Source organism: Manacus candei, unplaced genomic scaffold (genome assembly GCF_025592945.1).
Source record: "Manacus candei isolate 608988 ecotype Guabito, Panama unplaced genomic scaffold, ASM2559294v1 h1tg000003l, whole genome shotgun sequence".
NCBI lineage: Eukaryota > Metazoa > Chordata > Aves > Passeriformes > Pipridae > Manacus > Manacus candei.
The window spans coordinates 8,003,074-8,030,491 of NW_026138051.1; the positions used below are offsets into that span (position 1 = coordinate 8,003,074).

The 27,418-nt window shown below is 39.4% G+C and overlaps 1 protein-coding gene across 5 annotated transcripts in view; it reads left to right on the plus strand.

Annotated features, from left to right (window-relative positions):
- Positions 1-27,418, plus strand: part of TENM1 (teneurin transmembrane protein 1) — a 548,864-nt gene that overhangs the window by 450,727 nt on the left and 70,719 nt on the right. For 4 of the 5 annotated variants that reach the window (XM_051792682.1, XM_051792691.1, XM_051792676.1 and 1 more), the window contains 6 exons: positions 436-459; positions 2,773-2,919; positions 13,125-13,341; positions 20,239-20,358; positions 22,045-22,306; positions 24,935-25,202. In XM_051792682.1, coding sequence (XP_051648642.1) covers positions 436-459; positions 2,773-2,919; positions 13,125-13,341; positions 20,239-20,358; positions 22,045-22,306; positions 24,935-25,202 — 1,038 coding nt within the window. The remainder of the gene's footprint in view (positions 1-435; positions 460-2,772; positions 2,920-13,124; positions 13,342-20,238; positions 20,359-22,044; positions 22,307-24,934; positions 25,203-27,418) is intronic. The other variant, XM_051792710.1, reaches the window with a different exon arrangement.

Genomic DNA, 27,418 nt, shown 5'->3' on the forward strand with positions numbered 1-27,418 from the left:
AGAGATAAGCAATGTAACCTCTTGCATTTGTTTCTTGGAAAATCTAGACTGTTTATCTTGATTCCCTGGCTCTAGAATTTATTTAATCAGATTTGATAAGTCAAGAATTAGGTTTGAACAGCCTAATTTTCTAAAGATTGTTTAGAGCAAGTCCACAGAAGGACCGATATACTTAAAAAGATAAATAGACTTACTCTTCACACTGTAGGCAGTGCCAGGTGTAGCCCCAGCCCCTCTGCATGCTTGTCATCAAATGGAGAATGATCACAAAATCAATGTGTTTTGGTCACAGCAGCAGGAATAGATCTGCCTGCAGGAAGAGGGAGACATTTTACATCTGTCCCACGAGTGACAAGCCATAAGCAAATGGTGTCTGTATTTTCATTTGGGTACAGAAGTTCAATCCATCTCAGTTTTGTTCTTTTCTTTTTTAAGCTCACTACTTAGATGCTGTTCAAGGTAAGTTTTTCATATCAGCATTGCAAAAAAATTAATGAAAATATACAAAAGTATTGGGAATGGAGCATTTTGTGTTACCTCTTTTTTGAGCTTCTGTACTGCTAAGTTCCCAGAATAGATAACACATTTGTTTATGGAGATATATATATATATACACACACACACAGACAGAGATTAACAGCAGAAAATGCAGTTTTTAACAAATAATGTACTCAACTCATTTGCAAAATCGTAGCAATGTAAGCATGTTTTACGTGGCCATCTGATGTGCTGTGTTAGGCAAATCCATTTTTTGTTCTTGCTTACCATCCCAAAGTAATGCCAAAGCTGAGGACTTGCTCAAAAAGCTTGTGTTGATAGTCTGCCATTAGAACAAAAATTTCTTTTTTTTTTGGTCATCGATGCTTGAAGTAAGTTTCTTTTGATAGAGAAATACCCTTTTTTTAAAGCTGTCTGTGCCAGATGTGATCTATTTCTCTTTGAAACATTTGATAAAAGAGTTAAATTTTATGTTGCTTTGTCTCTGGTGCTGTTCATTTGATTCCCATGCCTTGCCACAGGTCCTGCTTATTCATGTCAGCACAAGTTCCATCCCTGAGTCTGACAGCAGTCCCTCAGCCTGAGCCACACTGTGCAGAGCCCCTTCCAAAAAAGCTGGTAGCTGAAATATAAAACTAATCATTATTTCAGAAAGACCTGGGTGCTTATCTTGTGTTTCTTATTTTATTTCTTCAGAATTAGATAATAATAAAAGCAGGTAGGCATTCATTGATTACATTTATACACTTAGAGGATAACCACACACAGCAGCAAAATATAATCATGGCCAAGAAATTAATTAACTCAGCAGGACAGGGATTCAAAGTGAAAAAACATCCTCATTACCCAGAAGAGTAATGCCCTTTCACCCAGCTTCCCAAAAGAGGCAAATAATTGGCTTTTATAGTATATTTGGTGGTTGCCAACTTCATGCTGGTTTAGAGTAACATCTTCCAGAATTACAGCGTGAGAAAATGGTCCCATCCATCTCCAGCCCTTCTGAGAAAGAAGGTCAGACTCTCCAATCCCCCTGTTTGCACACGTGATTGATAAACTGTGATGAGGATGAGAAAGAGGGAGATTATGTGTCTCGTGTAAAGTGGCCAGGATTTGTGCTGCCTGTGGGGCTGTAAGTCATGCCCTGGCAGACCAGGCTCGGATTGGCTCCTCCAAAGTCCATTTGGAGCATCTTAGGGCAGTCAAACACAATTGCAGACTGAGGCTTCTTCTTTCTTCCTCAAAAAAAAGTTCTCTCAGATGACACTTGCATGTTGATGTTCATGTGCAGAAGGGCTTTCAGATCCTGTATGTCTATGCTGGCAAAAAGGAGCCCTCTCACAAGTGATGCCACTTGCTCTGTCAAGCTTATTGCCAAGCTTTATCCATTGTCCTTTGGCTCCATGTGTGACATGGAGAGGATCTGACAAATGTCTGAGCTGGCACTGCACTATGCAAGCAGATGGACATGAGTGTACACATCCAAAAGATTGTTTCCTCTCTCACTCTTATAGGCAAGAAATCTAGCTGTGAATGTCCAAATCACGATTGATTCAGAGCTTGCAAGTATATAATCCAGAGGATGCTACAGCCCCTGTGTCAGTTTTGATCTAGAATCAGCACCACTAAAGGCCACATGGTGCTGATTCTAAAAAGCCATTTTAGAATCAGCTATAGTGGAAGAAAGTGAAATGGGACATTGGAAGGCAATGCTCCCTCAATTGCCTTTGGTGGAAAGAGTTGTGTTGTAGCATAAATCAAATTGGCTTTTTCTCAGTCAGATGAGTATTTATGAACAGAATAAAAAGGTCACCTCCACTCCCTGCAATGTGTAGGATTATGTCCACAAATGCCAGTTTGTCATTTAGACGATATTGCCCATGTGTATCTTTGATATAAATCTTGATTATGTATATGATTTCCTTTGTGAACTACAGCTTATTTTTCAATAAGCAGAGAAAGAGATGGACATGGCAGACTTCGTGACTTTATAACTTATAACTTTCCTCACTTTTTTTGCTGCACACAAAATATTACACACTAAAACAATCCTCATTCCTTGCTGAGAAATTACTTTTGGGCAAGCAAAGGGAAAGACCCGGTTGGGGATTTTTCCATCTTTGGCCAAAAATTTAAATGGCTTGCAAGGCAGCTGTGATCATTTGAAGGCAGCAAGTACAGTACTAGAAGTGGGAATGTTAATGAATAATTTCAACTGTAAAATAGGAGAAGAAAATTCCTTCATGAAGGCTTTTTTTTTTACATTTTCTTTTTTAGATGGTTGCCCAGGTCTCTGTTATGGAAATGGGAGATGCACTCTTGATCAGAATGGATGGCACTGTGTTTGTCAAGTGGGCTGGAGTGGCCCAGGATGTAACATTGTCATGGAAATGGTGTGTGGAGATAACCTGGACAATGATGGAGGTATGATACATAATTCATGTGTCTCTGTTTATTTGTCACATCCTTGACTGCCATTTGAGTCTATGGTTTTGATGTATGTTTTCTTTCTTATCACAAAATGTCGATGTTTGTCTATGTGCTCAAGACAGTTATTCCGTTGACTTCATCTGAAGCAGCACAGTGAGGGAACAGATCCTTGTGCTAGATGCTGCTCAAGACAGAAAGTGTCTGTATGCCATATCTACCATCCCAGTACTTGATTTTTTCTTATAAAAAGCAAAACAAAACAAAACAAAAGTGTAACAAATAATTTCTTCCATCTTCTTTCCACTCTTCCTCATAACTCTGTCATCTCTTTCAGAAAAGGCAGCCAATAGATACCCTAAACAAAAAAACCCTCTTTCTCATTCAGGTAGTGAATTCAAGGCCATGTTAGAAAGGCTTTGAGAAACTGGGTCTAGTGGAAGATGTCCCTGCCTATGACGGGAGATTGGAACAAGATGATCTTTAAGGTGCCTTCCAATCCAAACCATTCTATGATTCTATGATCTGTCCCAAGCACAGTTACATTTTTTTCCTTAGTTGCACATGAAATGCATTGAAATATATATTACCTAATTGTGTCACAGTTAGACCATGTCCGTGTCCTGGGTGAGATCTCATGCTCAACTGTAGGGCCAAATCTTGGTCTAATGATTGTCTGGGTTTTTTCTAGGTCATTGATAAATTAAGCTTGTTGTAGGTCCAAGAACTGAGGTCACTGTGGGACCTCAATAGAAACATTCTGACTCAGTGATGATTCCACATTTACAGATATATTTTGAGACCTTCTGATTTTGTATCCTGTGGCCTCTAAGACCCTGCTGTCCTTTGGCAAAGGTTTCCTTGTTTCTGAACCCCATTCAAAATTGCCTTATTCCTCTCTTATGCTTCCTTTTCCACCTTACTTCCAAGAGGTCCAACAACCGTCTCTCTGCCCACTGTCTCTGCTCTCCTACACTGGTGTGTATCCCTTTCACACAAGGTCCCACAGCTGGCATCGCTGCCCCCCTGTGCTTTCCCATCTGTCAGTGCTCTCCCCTGCTGGCCAAGCTACTGACTCACTCTTAAATCTGTCCACTAAAACCCTGTTTAGCCTGTAATGTATGTAAAGCATTTTCTGATACACTCTGTGAACTGGCTCTGTATAAACTGCCCTGTATTGTGATTTTGGGTGCTTTATATTCTGCAATAACGGTGAGTTATTGGAAGAGTTGGCAGTTTTAACTCTAAATCTCCTTGAATTTGTCAGTTTAAGGCAGACACTTAACATCATTTCACTGCAGGTTTTAAAAGCAATTTTCTTTTTCCTTTTTAATGGCAACATAACATGGACTAGGACAGTTCTGTTGACATTACAATTAGAGATAAGTGCAGAGAGAAATATTTAATTAATCTGACTACTACAGATGGGCTAAATGTAATTAAGTTTCCTTCACAATCAATTTTGTATAAGAAAAGAAAATTATATCTACATATTATAACCACTTCTCTTTATATATATGAAGTTCACAGGACCTGATTTGGTGTAAGTATAAAGTAGAAAAATTCCCCTAAAGTCATTGAAGTTATACCAGTGTTTAATATGAAATCAAAAGCGGATTCCTAGTGGTTTAGGGTTTGTATACCAACACAATAGTAAAAACAGAAATTAGGAAGGAGATATGACATTACCTGTTAAGTCCTGTTTGATGGTGGTTGAGCCTTAGACTGTGAGGATATTATGGTGACCTAACGAGTTTGCATTCATCAAGCTCCATAACTGGATTAGGTTCATAAGGATAGAAGCTATTAGCATTTCTGCCTGCAGTTGTTGTGAATTAAGAGCATGCACTCAGTTGAGTTACAGAGCTGACAGGTAATAACTTCCTGAGCCATTAAGATATGATCATACTCAGTCAGTAATACAAAGCCCAAGAGATCATGCTCTAGACACAACTTAATGCCCTTGTATATTCCAAATCACAGAATTCTCACCTAGAAAAATCTTAATCCTTCCACTTGTGTTTAAATCAAACATTTATATCGCAGTCCTCAGGAGTCCTATTGTGTTTCAAGTTTGTTAGGAGGAAGTTACCACCAAAGAACAAAGCTGTAGTAAATGTGAACAATTATTATGTCAAACAAACTCCAATTTTAGGACTTAAGCAGAGGCATAATTTTGTGTAGTTTTCAATTGATTTATTATATAGTACTTTCGGGGACTGAAAAACTGAAATTTAAATTAAATTAAATTGACATTTAAAACTACATTCAAATACATGGTAGAAAAGAACTAGGTTAGTCTTAACTATAAGGATTGAATAATGTCATTTATTTGGCATGAGGAAGTGTTAGTGTTGTTCTTTGACCTGTATTAAGAGCACAAAAGCTTTGGGAGAGGGAAAGCCTATAATTCATTTTTTAAGGAACGACATATTAGTATAAAGAAAAGCCACAAGTATATTCACAGGCATCCTGGTCCTGCAGCCACTGAAGCACCGAGTTCCCATCAGTGCAGTTCCTTGTGGGGGTAAGATAAAACACGTGTGGGACTATTCTCCTGAGCAGGGAGAGCACAATTTCTTTTAGAGCCCCATTAGGATTCACTGCACTTGTACCCTGGCTGTACCAAAACTGCCTTTCCCATTCCAGCTCATAACTCTCTGTTAGCTCTTTCCTACTCGCAGACTTAAGGGCATGTTTACCTGTTCAAATATCACTACAAATATCATTGGAAAGGTCTTAGCATTATAACAGATGCACGACAGCATGGTTTGCACTTGCTCTCGTGGAGTGCATCTGCAGTCTGTTAGCAGTGTGATGTCCATTAGAAAATGCCAAGAAGTCAAGCAGATGTCCTTTGTAGTGGGGCCTTTGTCTCGCCGTGGCTTCTCACACCATCACACCATCACATTATTCCCCATTTCTTATTCTTATTCTTTCTCTGTCGTGACTGACATGATTTCACTTTATAAGATGATCATTCAGCTCATCTGAGCCGGTCATTTTCTCCTGTCCTGCCATTAATTAAGATTCACTGGAAGCTTCAGTAGCTCCAGAAGATTGCTTGAAAGCTCTGCAGAGCTTTCACAGGTGAGGACCTGTATCTTGGGCACAGGACGCTACCACAATGTGGGGGGACACAAAACACTGAGCTCCCACTCATGGGACACCCCTCACTCTGCCAAGCCACAATTTTCCTGTTCTTTGGACATGTATTTACCCTGCTGCTGCACATATAGGTCTTTGTCTGCAGCTGAAAGTTGCGGCCTGTCACTCCCATTAATGTCTTTGATATGGATCTCTCTTTTAAATTTGCCTGCATCTCTCTTTATTGTTTTTCTTTCATGAATCAATCTTTCCCGTTTGTTTTTAAGGAAAATACTATTTACTACTAGCTTTGAATTCTCTTTCAAATATCCATTCAGTCACTTCAGACAGTTATTGTAGCTTTCTCCAAGCTTTTCCAAGCACAAGGAAATATATGACTCAGCATAGCCTTGGGTTGATAACCAGTGCTACTAAAATATTGATGTATTTCTGACCCATCCATTGGCATTTTAATAACCTATCTATCATAGAGATATTGAGTCCATATATAAGTAATATGCTATTATTACTCAATATAAGTAATACTGATGGGAATGGTTTTCATTGTTGCTGAGCAGCTAGGACTCCCCAGGGATACTTATAGTTTCTGAAAACCTGATATATTTGTATTGTCCTATGTGTGGAAGGCCAAACACCACTGGTACTCACTGAATAAAACAGCCTTTCCACAGGCACCCTGCTGGGTTTCCTGATACAAACACCAGTGTCCTGGTTAACAGCCTCGCTTTCTGCTGCCTGCCATGTATTATGGCTAAAATTTGGGCAATTTGAATTAATGCATATGAATAAGCATTAGATACTCATGATAGTTGCTGCTGCTGCTGCTTAGTCTCTTCTGAAGTTATTCTTTGATTCCTTTTGCTTGGATTCCTGGCAACCCTAATTAGACTGAACTGAGCCTGTGGTGAAACAAGTCAGCACAGGCAATGTTTAATGCGTATTTGAAATCTGTAAAAGAAAACAAGTAAACGTGGGTTGGAGACGCCTGTGGATTTTTTTTCCACAAACAACACTAGTATTGAACAATTGATCATGTGAGTGTACTGAAAAGTGCAAATCCTTCAAATATTGAGAGTCATAGTGTTTAGTATTTTAGGTTGCACTGAATAGGAGTTCAGAGAAAAAAATCTGCTTACTGCAAGGAGGAACTTCAATTCCATTTTTTACTTTTGGTGAAAATATTCTGGACATAGATCTCACAGCTCAGTCACTGGTGCTCACTCCAGCACAGAGGGAGTGGGAGTGCACTGACACACACACACAGCTCTGGGTTGCTCTGCAGCAGTGAAATGAAGCTCATTGGTATTCATAGAATTATAGAATATCCTGAGTTGGAAAGGACCCACAAGGATCATTAAAGTCCAACTTCTGACCCCGCACAGGACAACCCCAAAAACTGCACCATGTGCCTGAGAGTGTTGTCAAACACTTCCGAACTCCATCAGACTTGATGCTGTGACCACTTTCCTGAATTCCCTTAGCCAACCACCCTCTGGGTGAAGAGTCTTTTCCTAATATCCAGCCTAACCCTCCCCTGACACAACGTCAGGCAATTCCCTTGGGTCCTGTCTCTGGTCACCAGAGGGAAGAGGCCAGTGCCTGTCCCTCCACAGCCCCTCGTGAGGAAGTTGTAGACTGTGATGAGTTCTCCCCTCAGTCTCCAGTTCTCCAGGCTGAACAAGACAAGTGACCTCAGATGCTTCTCATATGTTTTCCCCTCTAGGCCTTTCACCATCTTCATAGCTGTCCTTTGCATGTTTTATAATAGCTTTATATCTTTCTTATATTGTGGTGCCCAAAACTAAGTACAGTGTATTGCTTAGAGATGGATTTGACTCTCATGTCACTGAGCAATTACATTATTAGCCTGTGTATTTGTGAGCATGTCTGCAGACATGTGTGCATGCACCATATAAGCATCTTCACCACTTTTTGTAATATTCTGGGTCTGACATTACCATCAAACTTATTAGTTTACATTAACCTCGTAGTTAACTTCTCCACGTGAGACAAAAGCTTGAAAGGGTGAGAACTTTGCTCATTTAATGAACTTTTAAGCAGAAGAGTAGCAATTCTAAGTTTTATTGCAAACTATTTATGTTTTGCGTGCCAGAACCTAATGATAGTGGATGGCTTATTAAAATAACTAACATGGGAGGTAGAGTATGATTGAATTTGTCATTTTCTTAGCCAGTTAATAAAGTGTCTCAGTTGTTTAATAGAAAAGAGGCCGCAGTGCAAGTTATTGTTTGCTGAACTGGTGAGCTGGGAAAGCCACCACTCCGGAATTGGAACCACTTTGTTCTTTGCTTCCCTTACCAGTGTCCCCATGCAGTGCCTCTTTACTGTCCTTGGGTGCTCCTGAAATTGTATCTAGACAGTTTGTACTAATTGTGAACACTGATCTATTTTCAGCAGTGATATTCCCATATTTGTAGTCATGAATTGCAAGTGATTCAAGGGTAGATGAGCAGAACAGAGATGCTGGGATTTGGAAAGTAGATGACGTAGAGCTGTTCGTATCAGGCATGAAATATGTGACTTGTTCTGCGTTCTTGCAATTAACTTATAGCTGACAAAATGCCTTTTTCTTTTCCAACTGTTGTTTTGTTTTATTTTAATGAGGATTTAACGTGGATATCACGCAGTGCATGGAAAGCTCAAACACAAAACATACGAAATGTGTTCACTGTACAGCAGTTGCCCAAACTTGGAAAGTACAGAGATATATTGCTGGAAAGTAACCAGTGGAGAGGTGGGTCCATAGCCACAGCTCCATTGCCAATTTTTCTGGCTGTTGAAGGTGATCATCCCTGTAGAAGAGAGATTGCTGCACAATGTTTACATTAGAGAATGTGCTCTGCCAAGCACAACCTGAGCCTTCCATGACTGCAGTAGAAACGTAGGTGAGGAGGTAATTTCACAACACTTGTGAGATTCTTTCCATCATACGGAATAAGAAAAATATATAAAAATGTGTGAGCAAGAAAATATATTTTTTCATGGAAAACATTGTGTGATTCCATTAAATCAAACTCCTGACACAACAAATATTAATATCATTCCTTATAGAAAGCTTCCTGAAAAAATCTATTCCTCAGCAAAGAAATAGGAAAATCCTGTCCTAATTCTGCGATCTATTGCAATGCAGATAGGAGTGGTATGACTGAAAACAGAACAACTTATTTTGGCATGCTCTGCCTTCTCTTTGAGGTTGTTTAAATTATTTAAGTGTGCTATGAAGTGCTTTTTATCCTCAAGTCAATCTTTGTGAATTCTATTTTAGCAGTAATATTAAAAATATTTTAGTTGTGTAATTCACTTTGTTCATCGTTATCCCTCGCATACAAAACAAGGTACCTGGAAGATGTCAAACCATAATCCCAGACTAATCAAAATGTGAAGCACTTTAATATATAATCTGTAGTGCACCTTTAAGGTGCCTGACTGTGTTTTATATAAAATAAATAAAAAAATGCTAATAGCAAACCGAAATCATTTACACCCCTGTAACACATCTTAGTCTGCACCTATACTGTGATGCACTTCGGTGTAATTGACAGTAAAAACTTCAGTGTACAGGCTCCCCTGCTGTATGAATTACAGTTTTTGCTGTTTGTAGTAGTTTGTTCATACTCCTGACTGTTGTCTCCTGAGATCTAAAAGAAATCCTGCTGGTTTATTAACACAGTGAGCTTTTTAATAGTTGGCTTCTGATATGAAAGTTTAACTAAAATTGTGACCATTGGTTGAGAACTGACTAATGAATTTGTAGAATTTCAAGCGAACAAATTTGATTATATAGTTTATAAATAAGATTTATTTGGTTTCTGTGGGTTATTCTCCTGGATTAAAAGTTTCATTTCAAATAGAATTGGCTCGTTAAAAATGTCCTCCCATGCACTTAGTAATATGATTTGCATTGTCACAAACTGCCTCCATATGTAGCTTGTGATTCTGTACTAGTTTGTTTTACCTGGTTCATTTTGACGGGTATCATGCTGAATTACAGGAGTTTCTTTTGGAGTTTTAGGTTTGAAATTTTTTCTTTTAAATTGTTTAACTTAAAACCAAAGTCTTAAATGAGCCTAAAGTGGAACAAAGATTTTATTTTAGCTTAATAATTTCCTGTTTGCCCCAAAATAGGTGCTTTATTCTTTTACTTTAGCACAAAGTGTGAAAAATATTTTTCAGTTTTATCCAAGTTGATTTCTCTTCTAAATTTTGTTTAATTGTTTGGGGAAAAAAGCTAGAAGTTTCATTATTCAGACAGTTCTAGTTAATGGTTCTAAAGTATATACACACAGTGGCCTGAGCAAAATATGTGGTCTTAAGAGTCCATAGAAGAGCTGGTGTTTCTGCACCTCCTGCTTCGCTGCCTATGGAGCATCTTCTCTGAGCCTCACATCTGTTTTCTCTTTCACTCTGCATGGTTGAGTGGGGAGATTAAAATAAATTGTCATCTGATCAATAAAAATATTATAAAAAAAATACAGCATGAGAGAGAGAAAAGCCATGAATGATAGTCTGTAGCCTAGAAGACTGTTCCCTTGCACTAACAATGATATTTTCAGTAGCAATTTCTTCCTCTAATGATTTTGTAGCCTTTGCTTCTAAGGCCATAAGCTGGTCCTGCCTAATCCAGACTTCATAGATTGATGGTGCTGTTAGAATACACACCATTCTCACAATTATGCTTCTGTTATGCTTCTGGGACTTCACACCCTACTAATGGGAAACCCACCCTCTTGTATCCCTGGGAGCCTGGAGAGGCAAAATGAAACCAGGTGCAAGTAATTCAAACCAAAATAACTCCATTAGCAGAACCTGGAAGAGTTTATAAGGCAGTCATTCTGCTGACAAGTAAACTGCAAAGAAAAGATGAAAATTGAGTCTGACTGGAAGATGGAAAACTGCTTTCCCTGTACTTGGTTTCTTTTTGTGTACAGCCTGAATGCACTGTGCTTGTAGTCAGGCATGTAAGCTCTTCACTGAAGCAGAGAAAAATGAGGACTCTATTAGAAAGAGCAAAGTAGTTAATTGTTATTTTTACAGCTATTTCTTTCCTAAGAAATTTCTTTCCTAATAATCTTCATATTGTGATGTTTCTATGACTTTTCACTTTTATTTCTTACCTAAATGAGAGAATCAGGTCAACTCAGTTGCCACATCTAATGGCTTGTTGACAAGATAAAAATTAATCAGAATAGCTACTGTGGAAAAAAATTACTCCAGAGTAGCTTCCCCATGGATACTGTTATTCTGAAATAAGTGCTCCTTTTTTCTGATTAGCACATATTCTGCCAGACCAATGTTTGTCAAGTTTCTCAAGTAGACAGCAGTCAGATTGTAGAAATTAGTACCTTCCAGAAAGTCCCTTGACTCCTTGAACAAGACTTGTCACTGCCATATCCCTTCCACTGGCAGAGCCCAGCCCTGAATGGCCTGACCACATCAGAGCCCTCTGCAGGCATCTGCAGTATCAACCAGCAAGAGATTTCAATGTCTTCATCACCTTTTCAAGTTTAGAATTCTGGCAGATTTGTAGTCTTGGATAATCTGCATTTCAGTTCATGTTTTAAGGACATAGGGAGTTTCATTCCTTGGACAAAAAAAGAGGAAACAATAAGATTTTTTTTCCTTGCAGTTCCAAGCCTGCTCTTCAAGTTTCAACCCAAAAAGCTCTTTTGTTTTTTCGTCAGAACACACTGAAAACTCCTCTGGTTCATGCTGTGAACTCCTCCATCCGCTTCCTGTGTGCTTTTGTTTAGATCGGAGGCCCCTTATTGTTTCAGCTTACTGACTTCCTAGCGGATTTCAATTGCTTCCTAGGCTTTCCTGAATATAAAGTGACTGTTACACTCAAAGTCAATAAACTCAACTGTTACCCTGTGAAGTTCTTCTCCCACCACTGGCAAATGCCTGTTGTTGTCTCCAGGACTTGGGGAATGTGGAAAGAACTTAAAGCACACACTGACCTGTAGCCAGGCCAGCTTTGCTGGATCCAAGGGTCCTAGGTTATTGTTGTTAGCTATCTGCAGTTGCCCTTGGCTCATTATCACAAAAACTAGCCTGCTGTATCTGATTTCCCAGCTGCAGCAGGAAAGATTTGTTAATATATTTTGCTTAGCCAAGCAGTTACCTTGCTCAAGGTCAAGCAAGGATTTTCAGATGCCAGGAAAACCCTTTTCATTATATTTGTTTGTTCTGTAGAAGGGCTTTTGCTTTCTTTTCAAAGTGAATATTTTATGCTGCTATTTACTGAGTATTCACAGAGTGCAGTGTGCTCTACTGAGAAAGGAGAAAGTTGGCTGAGGGTTGGTCTCACACCCATTAAAGTCAATGACAAAATTCCAGCAGCTCCCCTGCTGGTGCAGTTTGCCCGGAGGAGGTACAGTTTGATAGGCTTCAAAGTGTTGGTATGAACAGAGCATGGAAAGTCAAAGCATGAAGTGAAAATATCTGACAGTATGTTGATCCTATAGCATTCCAATTTTAACACCAGGGAAATCCATACAGTGATATGATGACTCCACATTTATTCAGACCGACCTTGTTAAAAATACAGAGAGATGTCTTTGTTGAAGGATACGACACCTTCATCTCGCTTTATATGCATTAGTGTGCTTGTCAATCCAAGCAAGTTAGCAGCTGGTAAGTCATAAAATGGATGTTAAAGAACATAGCTGGACATTTTACCATCTCTTATTAAATCTGTTTCTGATTGAGTATGTAATTTAGGCAATTTGGACATCTAAGCTGCTGATAGAAGCAATTAAATGCCAATAGCCCAATTTTAAGTTTTATTTAGGTGCTTAATTTAGATGCACTTCAGTGCTCCAATTTTCATCATAAGCTTTGGACATTTAAGCACATGAATTTCACCCACAAATGTTGCTACAAGTTTGTCCGTGAAGAAATTCAGATTTTTGAAATGGACTAAGCATGTGTGTTAATGCTTTATTGAATTTGACTGTGTCATAATCAGCATGCCTTTCCATTTATTACATCCCTCCTGTGCTCTCTGCTAGTAAATGCGGTGCTTTATTCTCGAACCACTCAAGTTCCTGAACTTTCCATTCTTTCTGTTTTAGATGGCTTGACAGACTGTGTAGACCCTGATTGTTGTCAGCAAAGTAATTGTTACGCAACTCCACTCTGCCAGGGTTCGCCTGATCCCCTTGACCTTATTCAGCACAGCCAACCGCCTTTCTCTCAGCATCCTCCAAGGCTCTTTTATGATCGGATCAGATTCCTTATTGGAAAGGAAAGCACTCATGTCATCCCGGGAGATGTCTCATTTGAGAGCAGGTGAGTTTTTCTCTCAGATGAAAGGTTTTTCTGAATATTGAGAACTGCGATGAAATTATTTAACAAAAAAAAAAAGTGGTGATACCTGGATAGCTGAGAATTCTTCGCTGGAGCTCATGAAATACTTAAAAGGGTAACAAACATTGAAGTCCCAACAGCTGAGGATCTTGGTTTTCAGATTATCCTTGCTACCTGTCTAGTTCATGAAAGTGTCACAGCAACAAACTCTATTGCTCTTATGAACAACACTGACTGTTGTAGAAGGTAAGCTATCTCATAAAGCCAGCAGAGGGAAGTTCAGCCTTTCATGCTGTACATACAGTTAGTGGCAGGATGCAGAAGGACAAGCTGAATTAATATGTGCTGTATTCAGTCACCTTTCTGCCCAGTTGAACTTGATTGGTATTTACAGTGTAATAAATTTAACATGTGTCACTTACATATAATCCAGCCACCTAATTAAAAAACTCTTTTTTTACTACATGTTGATAGACCAGCGTTTACCATTTCGTGCCGCGGGTTTCTCTCCAGCTGTCGTGCGAAGAGTAGAGTGATCTCTGAGTGTTTGTGAGATTGGCTTTGCCCTTTTAACAGGAAAACACTGTGCAATACAAAAGGGGCACTTACTTGCTCAGAAAACCTGGTAACATATATTTTCTTGAACATTTGAAATATAGAGGCACATAAGATTTTATGCTGTAGTTCACCTGGGAAGCTATAAGTTACATGCTGACAAAGAGATCCACAAATCATCCACATCACCTGACTATTACCCTGTCAACTAGGCCTATGCATTAGATAAACCATGTTCCAGTAATAAGGACATAAGAATTTTTTTATTTTCACAGTACATAGCACTTAGGTTACAACTCGACACAATTCCATAGCTGCACACAAATTCAGTGCACTTTCTCTTTGTGACATTAATTTTTAATAAAGTAAATTTGTAAACAGTCTTTATTGATCTGAAATACCTAAACATTTAATCACTATTAATAATGTAACAGGATGTTATAAATATGTAGAACGATAGGGCATGAAGATGAACTCTGTGAGAAGCATCCACCTGCCACGGCTGGATCTCTTGGAGTGTGTTGCTCTTATGAACGGTGCCACTGCATCTGGACCAAGGTCCTTGGCTGGCTGTATGTGCAAACTAGAAGTCTTTTAAAACAAAAGTCACCAGTGAAAGATTTGCCTCATCAAAATGCCTCACAGTGAGGAGTTTTCAGAGAGGAGGTGAGCACTTGAGTTGCCTGTACAGTGTTCTGTGACACTGCAAATGTTAGCAACCAGATTGCACATAATCCCATCAACGTGCTTTTATAGATATAAGGAATTGATCTTTTAAAGCTGTCATTGATAGGATTTAACTTGGATTTAAAAGCTTCTTCTGAGTGTTTAGATTCTTTACCCTGAGACCTGCCATGCCTTTGAGCGGCGAAGTTCCGTGTGGGAGCAGCAGCCCACCCTCACCATGGCTTGTTACTTCCTGCCACTAAGGAGTATGACTTGTGTTGGTGCATTGCTCACACCCCAGATATCGTTTCCTCCCACTGTAGAGACATTCTTAGTTAGTTTGGTGAGAAGATCCTTGGGATCCACATGAGGGTGGCTCTATCTTTGGAATCAGGGCAGTGCCTGCAGACTCGCGCTGTGCCATGTCTCCTGGGGTTTGTCAGCAGTAATCTGCACTGTACTGGACACCCCGAGGGGTCCCTTAGTCCGCACTTTGCTTGATCCTCAAGTCTTCCAGGCTGTTGAAAAATTGTTCATCCACAAGTCAAATATTATTAAAAACTGCCAGAATTTTTCTCAAGGATGAGAGATAAGCAAGGTCTCTGAAGGAGGCAATAGCTGAGCTGTGCTGCCTCTGTTCGGAAATCTTCCTCTGACATTGCCAATCTGACTGTCATCTAGTGTCTGTTCTTCTCCTGGGAATTAAAATTATTGAAAAAATGTAGAAAGACAACTGCTGCTACAGTAAAAACATCAGAAATCTGTGATCCAGCCTATGTGGTACAGACCAAAGAATGCTTGGGGGGTTTTAATCTCCTTTGGGCTATTGTTGAAAAGGTTGTGTCCAGGCACATGGTATTAACTCATGTCTGCCTGCAATGACACTGATTTTATGGCATTGGTGGTTCAACGTAAAATGTTGGAAGAATTGGAGGTAATAGGGGCATGCATTTATTTCAGGGCACTGGCATCCACTCTCACTGGTGCTTCAATTTTGCAAAGCCCTAGCTGGCTTTTTTTTATTATTATTATTTCCCTTTTTCAAGAAATCTCTGTGACCATTAGGAGGATTAAGGAAGAATGTTTCTATCCAATGTTTCCAGCTGTCTGATTCAAATGACATTGTGCAGTATCTTACTGTACCACAGGTCAGTGGAGCTCTAGCATGGGTGATGTTTGCACAAAATTTCACTGTAGACAAAGTCAAAGTGATGTTGATTAGATTTGGGAAAGCTATCAAAAATGGTGAAGATTATCTCTGTCATTCAGACTGAGTGTTTGGTCTCTGCCGTATCCTGGCATTTTCAAAATAATCTGAAATACTAAAACTAGTTGTTCTGACAGCTGCTGAGACATCTATCCTTTTGCATTTGCATCTTGGACTTTAGCTTAGCTCTAATTTTTAAATATTTGCCTTCTGCAACACAGTCGGGATGTTGCATTGAGCCAGGGCTGATACTACTCCAAGAATAACATTAAGGAGCAAAATGTTTGCAAAACATATTTTACTTTTTATTATGTCAAAGCCATGTCATTTGCACTGAGTTTTTACAAACTCCCACTTATCTGTGACGTGCTGAAAGGCAGATTAGAAGCATTCTGAATAAATGGAAATGTACTTGCTTACATCAGGAATGGTTTTGACCTACTACATGTAGCAGGGTGTAGCAGATTATAATGTTTTTGTCAACTTCTGTTCTCAGAAAGGTTTTTAGCTTGTTTCTTTGCTAAGTTTTTTTTTTAATGCATGCTACTGGCAAGCTATTTGACTCACTGCAAATTGCCTGCAAAAAGGGTCCAGTGTATGGTACTGAATTAATTACCCTTCAAAGGCTGCTTACAGCAACATTGTCAGCAGGAAGAAACGAATGTACCTCACTAGCCTTTAGCTTAATTTCTCTGATTGAAGATTTTAATCATAAATGTAATACAGTAAATGACATCTTCTGGTAATGTGACACTTGCAAATTCACAAGTTGCTTGACAGAGTTTCATATCTGAGCCTAATGTCTCAGCCTGAGGTGCTCTGAGAATATTGGAAACTTAAAACACAAAACAAAAGGAAAAAAATAGCAGATAAGTAGCAGCAGAGCAAGGCAGAACGGTGATGGAATAATAAAATGCTTTACAAATAGTAAAAGAATTCATCTAGAATTTAAACTTCTATTTATATTTTAAATTAGAGATGCCAAACAAACTGCCTGATGGCAGAGACCTGAGACCTGCAGAGCTGAGATCCTCAGTTACTTGTGGAATGACCCATGAAGCATTGACAGAGAAATCCTACTTGTTTTAGGCCACCTGCAACCTGTGGGAATCTCGGCTTTCTCTCAAAAAGCCAACTGCTCCCTCTGGAGTTGCAGATTTAGCACAGCTTGCCAGGGGACTGGGAACACTTTTAATGCATTTGAAAACACTAAGGCAGCTTATCAGGGACATGTTCCTGCCCAGCTCCACCAAATTAGAAAAGACATTTTTGCACTTACTTTCAAGTTAAAACAACTTGGAGAGCCTTAGGTCCGAGATTACGCAATCGTCGCAAATAGGTGGCTGTTGGACAGATAGTGGGAGTTATCCCCTGTGAGAAAGCAAAGCAGAGCAGTCACAAGAGTGTGGAATAAATCTTAGAGGCAGAGAACACAGTGCATTGAGGAGACATCACGATCTTTAGAGGTTTCTCTGCTCAAATTAAGAATGCAGTGAGTGGTAGCAAGGCCCCCAGCTCATCTGGGGAGAGGGTGGATGTTGAAGCAAGGAAGCGTGAAGTGGCAGTTGACTATGAAGGGACATCACTGCAGGGAACATGCTCTACATGCTCTAAAAGCTCTGGTAAGGAAAGGAATTAAGGAAGGTCTTCTGCAAGCAGCAGAGCTGCAGGGAACCTGCGTGCCAGGACACCTGTGGGCATGGGGGTCTGCTCTGAGAGCTGCCAGGGCACAGGGAAAGGAGGGAGAACTTGCTGCAGACTGGGGGCTGTTTGTTACCTCCTGAGCCTGTGAGATTAGTGCTGGTCGTAAAGTAACTGAAAAATATTTTCATACCTGCAATAAATGCCAAAATTAAAGCTAATTCTGATCAAGTGCTTAGTCAAAGATTTAGTAGATGCTGGTAATTCAAGAAGAGGCCAGAGAGTAGAATACTTTTCAACTTAGAGTAGGTAATAAAAAGACATTAAATAATGAGGACAAATGTAGGAACACAGAGGCAGGCTTAGAACATTTGAAATCTAGGAGATTACGAAGACAATTCAGTACAAACAAATGTAGAATAATGAGGTTTATGTGTCATTATCACATGCTGTAAATATGTGTAGCTTGTAAAATATGGTGACTAAAAAAGGAGCAAGTTGAAAGATAAGTCTCTTAATATTATTTATGAATACTAGGTAGTAAAGTGAATGATTAGAGGAAAGAAAGACTATGGATGAAATAATGGAGGCTTTGATGGGCTGTTATCAGATAAATCTGTGTGCTTGATAAAATATGAGGACAGAGTAGTGTCAGAAGACAGGTTTGTGTAGAATGAACAAACAGGAGCGTGAGAATAATGCACTGAATAATGATTGCTCTCAGAGGTCTTGCTCTCGCACCGATGTGTGTTGTAAATATATGGAGTCCACTAATAAAAGTATTAGAAAAGGAAAGACAGGTTTGTTGATGTTAGAAATATGAGAAAACAGTATTTTCTGCTCTAACAAATCAAAGAGTAATTGAACCTGGCTGTTCTGTTGAGTGAGTCTTGTGATTCTGTAGAGACACACAGGAGCTTGATTGCCTTCAGTAGAGCAGCAGGTTTTGCCCTTGAGTAGGGCCACAACCAATTTAGTTCATGTAGAAAATAAAAAAGTTGGTAAATCAGAACTCTGTTTTGCAACTGGCAGTAATGCAATCTCTCCCATTTCTCTGGGATTTATCAGATCTCTGCTGAAAATCAGCATCTTTCTATGTCTGGGAATACAGAATCCATATTAGCAACTGTGGTGAATGGTGTACTTGCAAAGAGGTTAATTTTCACCAGTTGCATTTTCTCAGGTCATAGTCAGCCGGGTTTGATGATATCATGGTGATAAATCCTGTCAAATGGCTTTGGAGAATGGGATCTTAAGAAACAAGTCAGAAATTTATGGTCTCCAGTTTGCACATATGATTTCATGGGATCATGGTCAATTAATTTCTCAAGGGATATTTTTTAAATTCATAAGCAGACTCCTAAATAACTTTTGTCTGAGGAACTATAAAGTTTTTCCTGTAGTTCACGTATTCACTGTACAATGGACATGTCTGTTGAGGCCTACCGTGAACTTTCAAACTGAGAGAGAAACATAACAGTGCCTAAATTTGTGCTAGTTCTTTATAGTGAGAAATTAATGCTCATTCACTTTATAAGTATTCTATTGTATTTGACCCCAAATGTCTTAATGTTACCAGAAGACTTCTGCATACACTGTTCACTTCATTGTGTAAAACCACAGTGTGCTGATGTGTACCTGACAGCAGGGGCAGAATACTGAAAGGTGTTTCAATGGAATGTAGCTGTGTAAGCCCTTAGGAAATCCCACTTGGTGCTAATCTACACCATGAGGATATTTTACTTCTTATACCTCACCTTTGGGAATGTTTGCCTCCTTTGCATTTCATTATTCAGTTAGGCAAAAAGCTAAAGCTGAGAAAAAGAGTCATTTCTTCACCGTTTCTGTGGGCAGGGTGAAAGCAATGGTCTTAAAGGGCAGTAGTGGAGATTCAAATTGGGCAGTAGGAAAAATTTGCCATGAGTAAAGCAGTCATACAGAAGCATTGGAATGGGTTACTTGGTGAGCTTATAGAGTTAGACAAGCATCTGTCTGGACTGATGTAGGTATAGTTGATCTAATCTGAAGCAAAGGAATGGACAAGATAAAGTCTTGTATTTCCTTTCAGCTCTCATTTTCTATGATTCTGTGCTCCTGTTAGCCTCCGATTAGACCCACTTAGTAATGAGTTCACTTTCCTGTCCATTGACTTTGATGTGTTCCGCTGTGCTGCCATGTTCCAACCTCTTCACTGGGATGTGAGGACAAAGTGGAAAGTGGGTGCAAGTCCAACACATCCCAGAGGGAATTTAAAAGGGCATCACATGTGACAGGGCATTGAGAAAAATGTAAGTTACACTTGATTAGGCACCCTGTGAATTTACGTATCTAACTTTCTGAAGTTCAGTGAAGACCATGTATCTCACTGCTGCCTTATCACATTAGTTCAGCTTTTTTCTAATAGGCAGCAATGCCCTATACCTAGCAGCAGAGAATGAGGTTTCATTCTCTCCTTTCACAAAGCATCACTCCCTAGAGCTGCAGCAAGCTAAATCACGCTATCAGTGAAACCTTTGCAGTGCTATTCAGTGGCAGAACAAATGGTATCCTGAAATATGTCTGGAAATGGAAATATACTCTACATGCACGAACAATTCATGGGAGAGTCTGTGTGTCATCTTCATGAGATAATGCTTTTCCAAATCAATCTTTTGGACTTGTATGACTTTTCTTTCAAAAATCAACAGTCACAGTGATATCAGAGCAGTTCTGTCTGTCTGGGACAGAAGCATGGCCCAGTTTCTGAAATCAATGCCCTTCTCACTCTCCTCATGCGTGTAACATGTTGTTTTCTACCCTTTCTATTACAGACGGGCGTGTGTCATCCGAGGCCAGGTTGTAGCAATAGATGGAACACCTTTGGTTGGAGTGAACGTCAGTTTTCTGCACCACAATGAGTATGGATACACCATCAGTCGACAAGATGGAAGGTCAGGCTTTCATTTATGATCTTCCACGGGCTTAGGTTTTTGCAGTTATGGCCATCTACCAACTTTTTTTTGTGTACAAAATTTTCATAGACAAGAAGAAAAACCCTGAACAGAGACGAGATTACAATGACATTCAAACTCCTGGAGTTGAAATGTGCCAGTTCTGCTGTAACAGTACCTTCTTGACATTTGAATATTTTCACAAGTCAGGTTTTCCAGGGAATATACTGTCTTCCCTCTTTTTTTCTGTTATTAAATGTGAATCTTTCAAGTAGTTTATTGAGGTGTCAATGAAGCTAACTCCTTTAGATGATCACCTGAAACACACAAGGAAAAGTGAGAACAGACTCTTTCCAGAGTCAGAGTTAAACTGCTGTTCCATAACAAGCCCTGAGCAGTCCTGGCTTCCCCTTCTTGCCCAGCCTTATAGGGCTGAGTTCAGTTCTCAAAGAGAGGTTAAGTTTCAATATATTTTGTATTGCACTCCAAGGTTGGCCATCCCTTTGCAATAGGGTCATGATTTGCTACTGAACTTAATTAAGCTGCTAAGGGCAGTTTAAGACTTCATCTTCCTTGGCTGTATTGTGAATTACAAGAAATCAGAAACTGTCTTCCAGCAGGGAAAGAGTGGTGTAATTTGTCACTGCTTCCACAATTATTCTCTTTTTTGTTTGGATTTGCCAGTTTATAAAAGTAAGGAACATGCATATTTATTTTACCTTAGTTTATTGACTTTCAAATCGTACTACTGAAAGTTAGTAATTATCATTTCCTCCTTATGCTAGCCTGGATAAAGTTGTTGCATTAAAATATGCTACCTGTATTTTGCTGTGAATGTAATCGGTGTCATTTGGGAAATGTGATGAGATATACATAATTAAGTCTGACTTCTTATCACAGTTTGTTACCATCAAAACCCTCCATAATAGATGCATTCAATAATACAGAGGGTGAAGCAGTGAAGTAGCTATTTACATATTACCTTGTGTTGCCTGACTATGGATGTCAGAAACTCTGGAAATTGAGACTGTATATCATGCCTTCTATGTCCCACTGTTTTGCAGCCCAGATATGCCAAAGCTTCTTCACAGTAGCTCCCAGAGGATCACCTGCTTTGTGTACAAGAGCTGATTCAGTTCTCAGTGCAATTAATCAGCATCTTTTCCAAAAATTTCATATCCTGCGCAGAGAGGTCTCATGCACAGTGTACTCAACCTTTTCCTCCTGCTGCTTTTAGAAAAAGGGAAAGGATTATGTTAATAGAGCTTAAGGCCTAACAGGCTTTAAAACTTATTATTCTATGTGCTCTTCCTGCATAGATTATGAGTGGCATCCCTTTTCTGGGCTAGGAATTTCTTTTCATATAAACCAGAGTAACTGAGTCCACACTTTTGTTACAGATGACTTGTTAGTATTGATTCTAGTTGATAAATAGAGGGGAAGGAGGCCAGATAAAAGTGAAATTCTGTGCCTTGCCATTGATGCATAGGAGGGAGAAAGCACACAGAGGTAAAGCTTCTTCATGGATACCAAGGGGATGCCAGGAAGGCACGCTTGAATGACTTCACATAGTAAATTAAGGACTGTAATAAGGAACATAAAGTTTTTGTTCGTGGTACATTGAAAGGTGTGGTAATGTGATGATAAAACAAAAAGAAACAAAACAATTTGTTTTCTCTTTTCCAGTTTTGACCTTGTGGCTGTTGGAGGAATCTCTGTCACTCTAGTTTTTGACAGATCTCCTTTTATATCTGAAAAAAGAACACTTTGGTTGCCTTGGAATAGATTTATCATTGTTGACAAAGTTGTAATGCAAAGAACAGAGTCGGACACACCATCTTGTGACATCAGTAGTTTTATCAGCCCGAATCCGATTGTACTCCCTTCCCCCTTGACAGCATTTGGAGGGTCCTGTCCTGAAAGAGGAACTGTTATTCCAGAACTTCAGGTAATGAAAAGACTTTCAAATGAACAATTTTTTCTATTGCAGAACCAGGGATAGACAATTTTAGAAGGTGAAATCAAATAGTGAGCAAATAACTGCTGTAATGTTATTCACTTGGCAGAATAACACCAATGCATATCTCTTTAGTACTCTTTAACAAGATGCTTTTGTCTTTTTTCTTTCTTTAATTTTTGTTAATATTTAAAAGTGCTTTATTTCTGACCTCCAAGTAGAAGAAAGTGGGGAGTCCTAACATGATTTAATGTTGAAACCCTGGTTTATTTATGGTGATGGACAAAACTATTCCTAGCTACAGATGAACAGTATAATTTCCCCATACATCAGTGTGAGACATGACCCAGGATGCTTTGAAGATTCCTAGAGGTGTTTCATCTGCTCACATATTCTAGTTCTTTACAATGGCATCTCTGGCTATGTATTAGATTCTTGGGTTTCATTACTTTCTTTCCAAGGTAGAGCAATTTTAACATGATCTTTAGAATTGTTTTTTTAATTTAAATGTCTTCTTTGACTCCCTTAAGTGTTTAGAAGTCATTTTGAAGTTAACCTTGTAATCAGCTGTTCTTTAACTTGGACCTTAAAAGAGGCTGTGTGAGTTGAACACCCAGCAAAATACAGCTACACAGGTTTCGGGTCGTGTTAACCCCCGAGATTTGTAATATGTTGTGTGAACAGTTAGAGTTTAAACAGTAAGAAGTCCTTTGGGTTCTCTTTTAATTTCACTGAGCAAGTCTGGAAGAGACTTGCAGGCTACTCGTAGACATGAGTATTTCCAAACTTTTCTCTTTTTCTCATAAAACTGTTGCTACTTTATTCTACACGTTAAAGATCTCTGTTTGAACTCAATTATGTCTAAACACCTCCATAACTTTCATACTTTATCCAGTGGATGGCCATAGTGTTTCTTCACAGAATGTACTAAGTGAAACTAATGAACATAAATTAAGAATAACTGCTGCACACCAGCAAAAAAAAACTGGGTCACAGTACTCCACATGAGGTGTGCCTGCTTTGAACAACAAGGTACCCAAAGATGCAGTCTACTCAGAAAGAAACTGCACCCAATTCTTTTTTTTTTCAGTCATTGGAGAATTGTTAGACTGTTAAGTTTCATGGTACGGTACTGGGAATTGAACAAAAAGTAGCCAAGAATAATAGGAGACAGAGATACGTTAGCATGCGTTAATGCATGAATATTTCTTCCTGATTTTCTATTAAAAAATGGGAAGGGATGTCAGATGTATGACAGAGAGGGCAGCTGGGATGTCAGCAGGAAAGAAGGGGAACACTGCAAATCAGGAACAATAAAGGGAGCAGGATTTCCCTGGCAACACTACATTTCATATGTTGAAACAACAAGTGCTGGCGGAACTCCAGCTGTACTGCAGCAGTGCTGTGAAAGTGATATTGTTGCAGTGTGTAAATAAAATTGGTTTGAAAGTGGAGTAACCTATTGCTAAACAAGAAAAATTTAAAAACTGGGAAATGTAAACAAAACAATTTGTCTTTTTCCAAGAGTGATGAATTTAACATTGTGGCAGGTTGACTCATTGTTACAGAAATGCATTAAAATCATTAACCTTATTAAGCACAGTCTAGTTTTCAGGTGGCTTTTGAGTTACTACAGTAGCATCTCCAAGAAGCCATTCTCGTTTCTTGCCTGCTCTTCCTCACAGTCTGTCCCAAGGCAGCTTCTTTCTGGCAGGAGATCACAAGAGCTAAATCCCTTTTTGTAGCTCCAAGCCCCACATCATTCGAAAGGTCAAGGCCAAACTTTTTTTTTCCACTGACAAGCTCACGGTCTTTGCAGTCCTTCTAGTTGCTGAGGGCCTATCTCCATTGCAGTGGGAATTGATCCTATCCCACAGTGGGCATATCCAAGCTAGCTTTAATCCGAGTGATTCAGACAGCAGCACTGACAGCAGGGCCCTGGGACTTGAGTTCTGTTGCACAGCCTGGGGACTTACCTGTGAGCGAGATGACTCTGATGCTCAGGCTATTTCATCCTCGCTGCTGTGTGTCCCCAGTTAGCTTGTTAGGTTCCTAATGCTGGCCCTTCATACACCGTGCCCCTTCTTGCTGGAGCTTATCCTAACTGCGCAGCTTTAGCAGGAAGGTTTGTTTTCTTTCTTAGCACTCCCCAAGTTAGAGTTATTACCTCCAAGGCAGGATAGAATCTTCACATCACAATTATGATAGAAAGTGTGTGTGTATTTAAAGAAAGGTTTTAATTGTATTCTGGTTAAGAACATTTGTTAAGTAAACCAAGTAATGAAAACAAGGTAAAGCTGTAGAGCTTGTATGTAAAAATATGTGGACAGATACAGTATTTGGTCCTCAGTAGATAAGAGTAAAGCATCAGAGGAAGAGGCTTTTTATCAAACAGACAGACTGCCATCCAGTAAGTTGACCAAGCAGTGTCTGATGTTGGAAATTTTGTAACGTACCTGACTGCTGCATTGCTGAAATAAGCACAGAGGAAACATCAGTACTTTGAGTGGCACTTTGTTCACATCATGACTGGGAAAGATAACCTAATTACCTGCTGTTATTATTAAAAATTTGCATTTTTCTTTGCTGTAGATATAATGATGTGGGTTTTTTTCCAAGGTGGTCCAAGAGGAAATCGCAATTCCTTCAAGTTTTGTAAAGCTGAGTTACCTCAGCAGTCGGACACCGGGGTATAAAACTTTGCTGCGCATTATTTTGACGCACACAACCATCCCTTCTGGAATGACAAAAGTCTATCTGATAGTTGCTGTTGAAGGACGTCTGCTTCAGAAATGGTTTCCTGCTGCAGCCAATTTGGTATACACATTTGCCTGGAATAAGACAGATATATATGGACAGAAGGTTTCTGGTCTGGCCGAGGCAATGGGTATGTAGAATCACCTTGATGTAAGCAGAAGCACTCACGCACATCAAGCCAGGAAAATACAGCAAATAAATTTTGTTGCTGCACTTACATTCTTTTAAATCAAATGCCTCTTTAGCTACTAAAGTGACTTGTATGATTTCCTGAGAACATTTATTTTCTTGTTCTTCCAATGTCATCTTTCTAATTTAATCAATTTGAAAATCCCTTTTTCCCTCAGAGAATGGTTATGTACTAATGGCATTATATTCAGCTGTCTTTGGTTTTGAATGTTACTTTGAATATGACCTTTGGTGTGTCATTGTTTCTGTCATTTTTTGGCTGTGACATTTAAAATGTCATTTCCGCTTAGGGTTTGCAAAATTCTAACTTTTAGGCATCCTTGCCTACTACATTTTATGTCCCCAACAGTTAAAACTAATTGATTTGTTGTTTAAAGATGTTTATACAAAAATCTTTATGTTTCGTAGACTTTCTTCAAGCAAGCAGCACAAGCTATTCTGAAAATTGCTACGGAAGTTCTGTCTGTGCAAATAGATTTTATTTAGCCAGCATTTTTTTTCATTAATTTCATTATTTTTTAAGGGCTTTTTATTTTTTTAATTGAATATGAGGTTACGTTGCTTAATGGAGTAATCTTATAGATACTTTGTATTAGAATTATTTATTTTACCAGCAGAGCTTAGTATTGTGAATATTACATCAGGGCAATTGTGACAAGCAGCATTGGTAGGTCAGGCTATAAAGCAAGAATAGCTAGAGCAACATGGAGCCATCCACCCTCACAAGGGATGTGCTTCATCCATATCTTTCATATATGAAAATGCTGTTCTGAGCAGCAGCCAGAAGCTCTCCTCAGGATCTGTTGTGTAGTCCATGCAGGCAGGGTGCCTGCAAAGTGGCCTGTACAAAACCAAAAGGTGCCACACAGGCTTTGCAAGCCCTGCAGCTCCCAGATCATCCATTCCCATATGCTCCCAGACAGGTAGTCTGTGAGGTGGGTGCATGGAGAGGCAATGGGAGAAGGTAGGATTAGAGCACTTTTCTGGTCATTTCTCCTTAGAGAATGATGCAGGCATAGACACGGATGACCATGAAGGGTTATGAGACCAAAATATGGAGTAGGATTTACATCATACCTTACACATAGAAATATGTCAGAAAACAAGAAGCTCTTCCTAGAGCTGTGGTCCTACAGTCAACAGATATAGTGCAGACTGCTGCCTGAAGGGACGTTCCCATGTTCTCTCCTTACCCCTGGGCCCCCATTCACATTCATTTGATCATGAAATGAGCCAGATAAGGAACAAATTCAGCTGAAAACTGAAGAAACCAGGAAATAAGTGATACATTTTCAGCTTCATTAGTTTCTTGATCTGCTATGAATGCTAGTGCAGAAGCTCAGGTCTTCTCTTTCCAGCCACAGCTCACACATTATAATGGCCTAAAGGGATCCAAACTCCACCTTTGGTGGCAGGTGTCCAGAATTGCTGCATTATCTATCCTGTCTGCATCTGATCTTCTACATCAGGCTCACATCTGCAGAAGGATGAGCAACTTTTTGATAGGGTCAGTCAGAGAGGGTTCTGAATGTCCTGGCTATGGCACATGGTGGGGAGCAGGAGAGCCCTTCTCAGCCTGCTGGGCTATGTGAAACATTGTGAGGGGGCAGACCCAGCCTTGGCCCGGTGCAGGTACTGGTCCCTGACAGTGTTTTCGCAGTGAAGGAAGGTATGAAGTGGGTTGTTGGCACATATTTGTGCAAACACAGAAATAAAAAAAATATTCCAACTTGCCCTTTGGCACTCCCATGGGTGATCAGGCAGGACCAGATGGGTCATGAGGCTTTCCCTCAGCACAGCTACTTGTGCCCTGTGTCCAGAGGCACATTGTCACTAATGTATTTGAGAGGGAACAGTTGAGTATGCTGCTCCCATAAGAGTCCTGTAATGATTGTGAAGTGTAGTATGTATCTGGACTTTAAAACATTTTAATGCAAATAGATAACATCTCATGAAATGATACTGTAGTTAGTTTCCCACATTAGAAGTAGATGAGCTTAATGCGTTTAAATATGAATAAAGCTTACACAATAGTGCTGGATAACAACTTTTAAATTATTTAATTGGTGCTTAATTTTTTTTTCTTTTTCTTAAAGTTTAGGTTAATTATGCTTCTTTCAAAATAGAAGCAAAAATCTTGATATTTTAAGTGCATTG